This window comes from Bactrocera latifrons, unplaced genomic scaffold (assembly GCF_001853355.1).
Source record: "Bactrocera latifrons isolate USDA-ARS-PBARC rearing strain unplaced genomic scaffold, ASM185335v1 scaffold_99, whole genome shotgun sequence".
Taxonomy (NCBI): domain Eukaryota; kingdom Metazoa; phylum Arthropoda; class Insecta; order Diptera; family Tephritidae; genus Bactrocera; species Bactrocera latifrons.
In genome coordinates, this window is record NW_017537700.1 from 101,658 (window position 1) to 103,516 (window position 1,859).

General features: G+C 39.6%; 1 protein-coding gene across 1 annotated transcript in view; it reads right to left on the reverse strand.

The window, feature by feature from the left end:
• LOC108977990 (nuclear pore membrane glycoprotein 210) overlaps positions 1 to 1,859 on the reverse strand; it is a gene marked incomplete at its 3' end in the record, with an annotated part of 92,763 nt that overhangs the window by 86,167 nt on the left and 4,737 nt on the right. The window contains exons 7-12 of the mRNA XM_018948015.1: positions 1,493 to 1,770; positions 1,329 to 1,425; positions 1,093 to 1,225; positions 806 to 1,012; positions 553 to 663; positions 91 to 219 (exon numbers count right to left, since the gene is read on the reverse strand). Of these exons, the coding sequence (XP_018803560.1) occupies positions 91 to 219; positions 553 to 663; positions 806 to 1,012; positions 1,093 to 1,225; positions 1,329 to 1,425; positions 1,493 to 1,770 (955 nt within the window). The remainder of the gene's footprint in view (positions 1 to 90; positions 220 to 552; positions 664 to 805; positions 1,013 to 1,092; positions 1,226 to 1,328; positions 1,426 to 1,492; positions 1,771 to 1,859) is intronic.

Consider the following 1,859-nt stretch of genomic DNA (forward strand, 5'->3'; position numbering starts at 1 on the left):
AAAAAATAAAAATAACATGAAAAATTTAAATAAAATTACAATAAAAATCGAATATTTTATGCAATATGTGTGTATGTATGCTTCACTTACCGACAACTTCCACAGAGTTCGTTATTTTCTGACCTGTTGATAATTCGACTGTGGCCTGAATTTTAACCTTTCCGGGATTTAAAGCTTTGACGCGCACTGATATCAGATCCGTGSTATCGTATTCAACGCCTAAATTGCAATGAGAAGAGAATTACTTTTAATAATGACTGCAAATACGGCTGCTAAGCGCTAGGATATTAATTTATTGCATWAAATTGTCAGTTTCGTATCTGTGCCTGAACGCAAGCTCTATCAAGCAGGCTCATCAGAAAACATCAATGATTTTCTGCGAATATTTTGTGAACATAATTTGTAGCTTTCCAAAAAGATGTCGTATCGAAATATTCGCACCACTTTACTTGCAATTGCCAAGGAAGGATATTACTAAACACCTTGAACAACAAATGCATGCGAAAGCCCATTAGGCACACATATAACTGTACTTTACGCGCATTTACATACCTGAATCCGCAAATACATTGTAAATGTCCACCACATCCGGTTGATTTGTTGCCCAAGTCACACGCATATTCTCCAAAGTGCCCAACACCATGGGCGAGAGATCAGGCACACCTGCAATTATTTACATTTATATGCACACATACATTAGCAACGCTTATCTACCAGGCAGACAATGCCCAATGGGAATAAATATTTCCTATATCATACACACARACATATGTATAGAAAAGTAGATATTTGTAWGGCTACTAACCCCACACAGCGGCTGGCATCACTGCACCGCTACGTATGCGCACTAACGGYGTCTTCACTTGTATATTCACAAACGGCACGACATGCACTTCCACTGTGTCAGCGGATATGACCACTTCTTTGCCATTTCCGGGATTTGTCATAATGCATTTACCGGTGATTTTGGTTGTGCCCAGCTTATGCGCCGTAACAATAGCCGACTCCATTGCTGCAATTGTTAAGTGATAAGGTTAAGGATAACAAATGCATGCATAAAAGTCAAGTAAGGACAGGGTTGCACAAACTTACAAATAACTTTTCTGTCATGCACATAATAGACAATGTTGACATCCGGTTGTGGTCCACCGTGGTAGTAAATTTGCAGACTGGAACCCACTACAAGTGTGGAATTGCGTGGGTAAAGCCGCAGTGGTGGGAATACCTGTGGACGATGTTGATGATGAAAACAGYGTAAAAGGAAACAGCAATGTATGCAAATGAGTGGACGAAGGTGAAAATGTCTACGTATGTATGTATGTATGTACCTGCACATTGACTGGTTCACTGCCAACCTTCAGATCTTCACTGCCGGCTGTAAAGACAATTTTTGTCTCACCAAGGTTATTGCCCGTTATAATGTATCTAAAGGTGTGGAATGATAAATATGCTTAAAGTGTCTGCTTTTTAATTATTATTTGCTCAAATTTACTTGACTTCGCCTATCTGCAGATCGTGTTGCTCGCCCAAGCTTACGCTGAGTATATCCGCATTGAATATCTCCTCGGACAATTCGTACATATGCAAGTTGAACGGATCGATTTGCAACAAATTGTCATTGGAGTCGTAAAGCTTGACGATGGCTTCGATGGATTTTGTGCGCTCAACACGGTCGGGTGCTTCAACGCGAATGGAGCCGATCGTAACAACCGATATTGAGAGATGCGCTGGTTCGGTCATTAGACAGCGATCGATAACCTCGAGACGAGCCTGTAAAAAACAACAACATCGTGCATATTAATTAAGGGAAAACATCATAATATTAAAACATCATAAAATAAAAATATTTTAAAAAATAT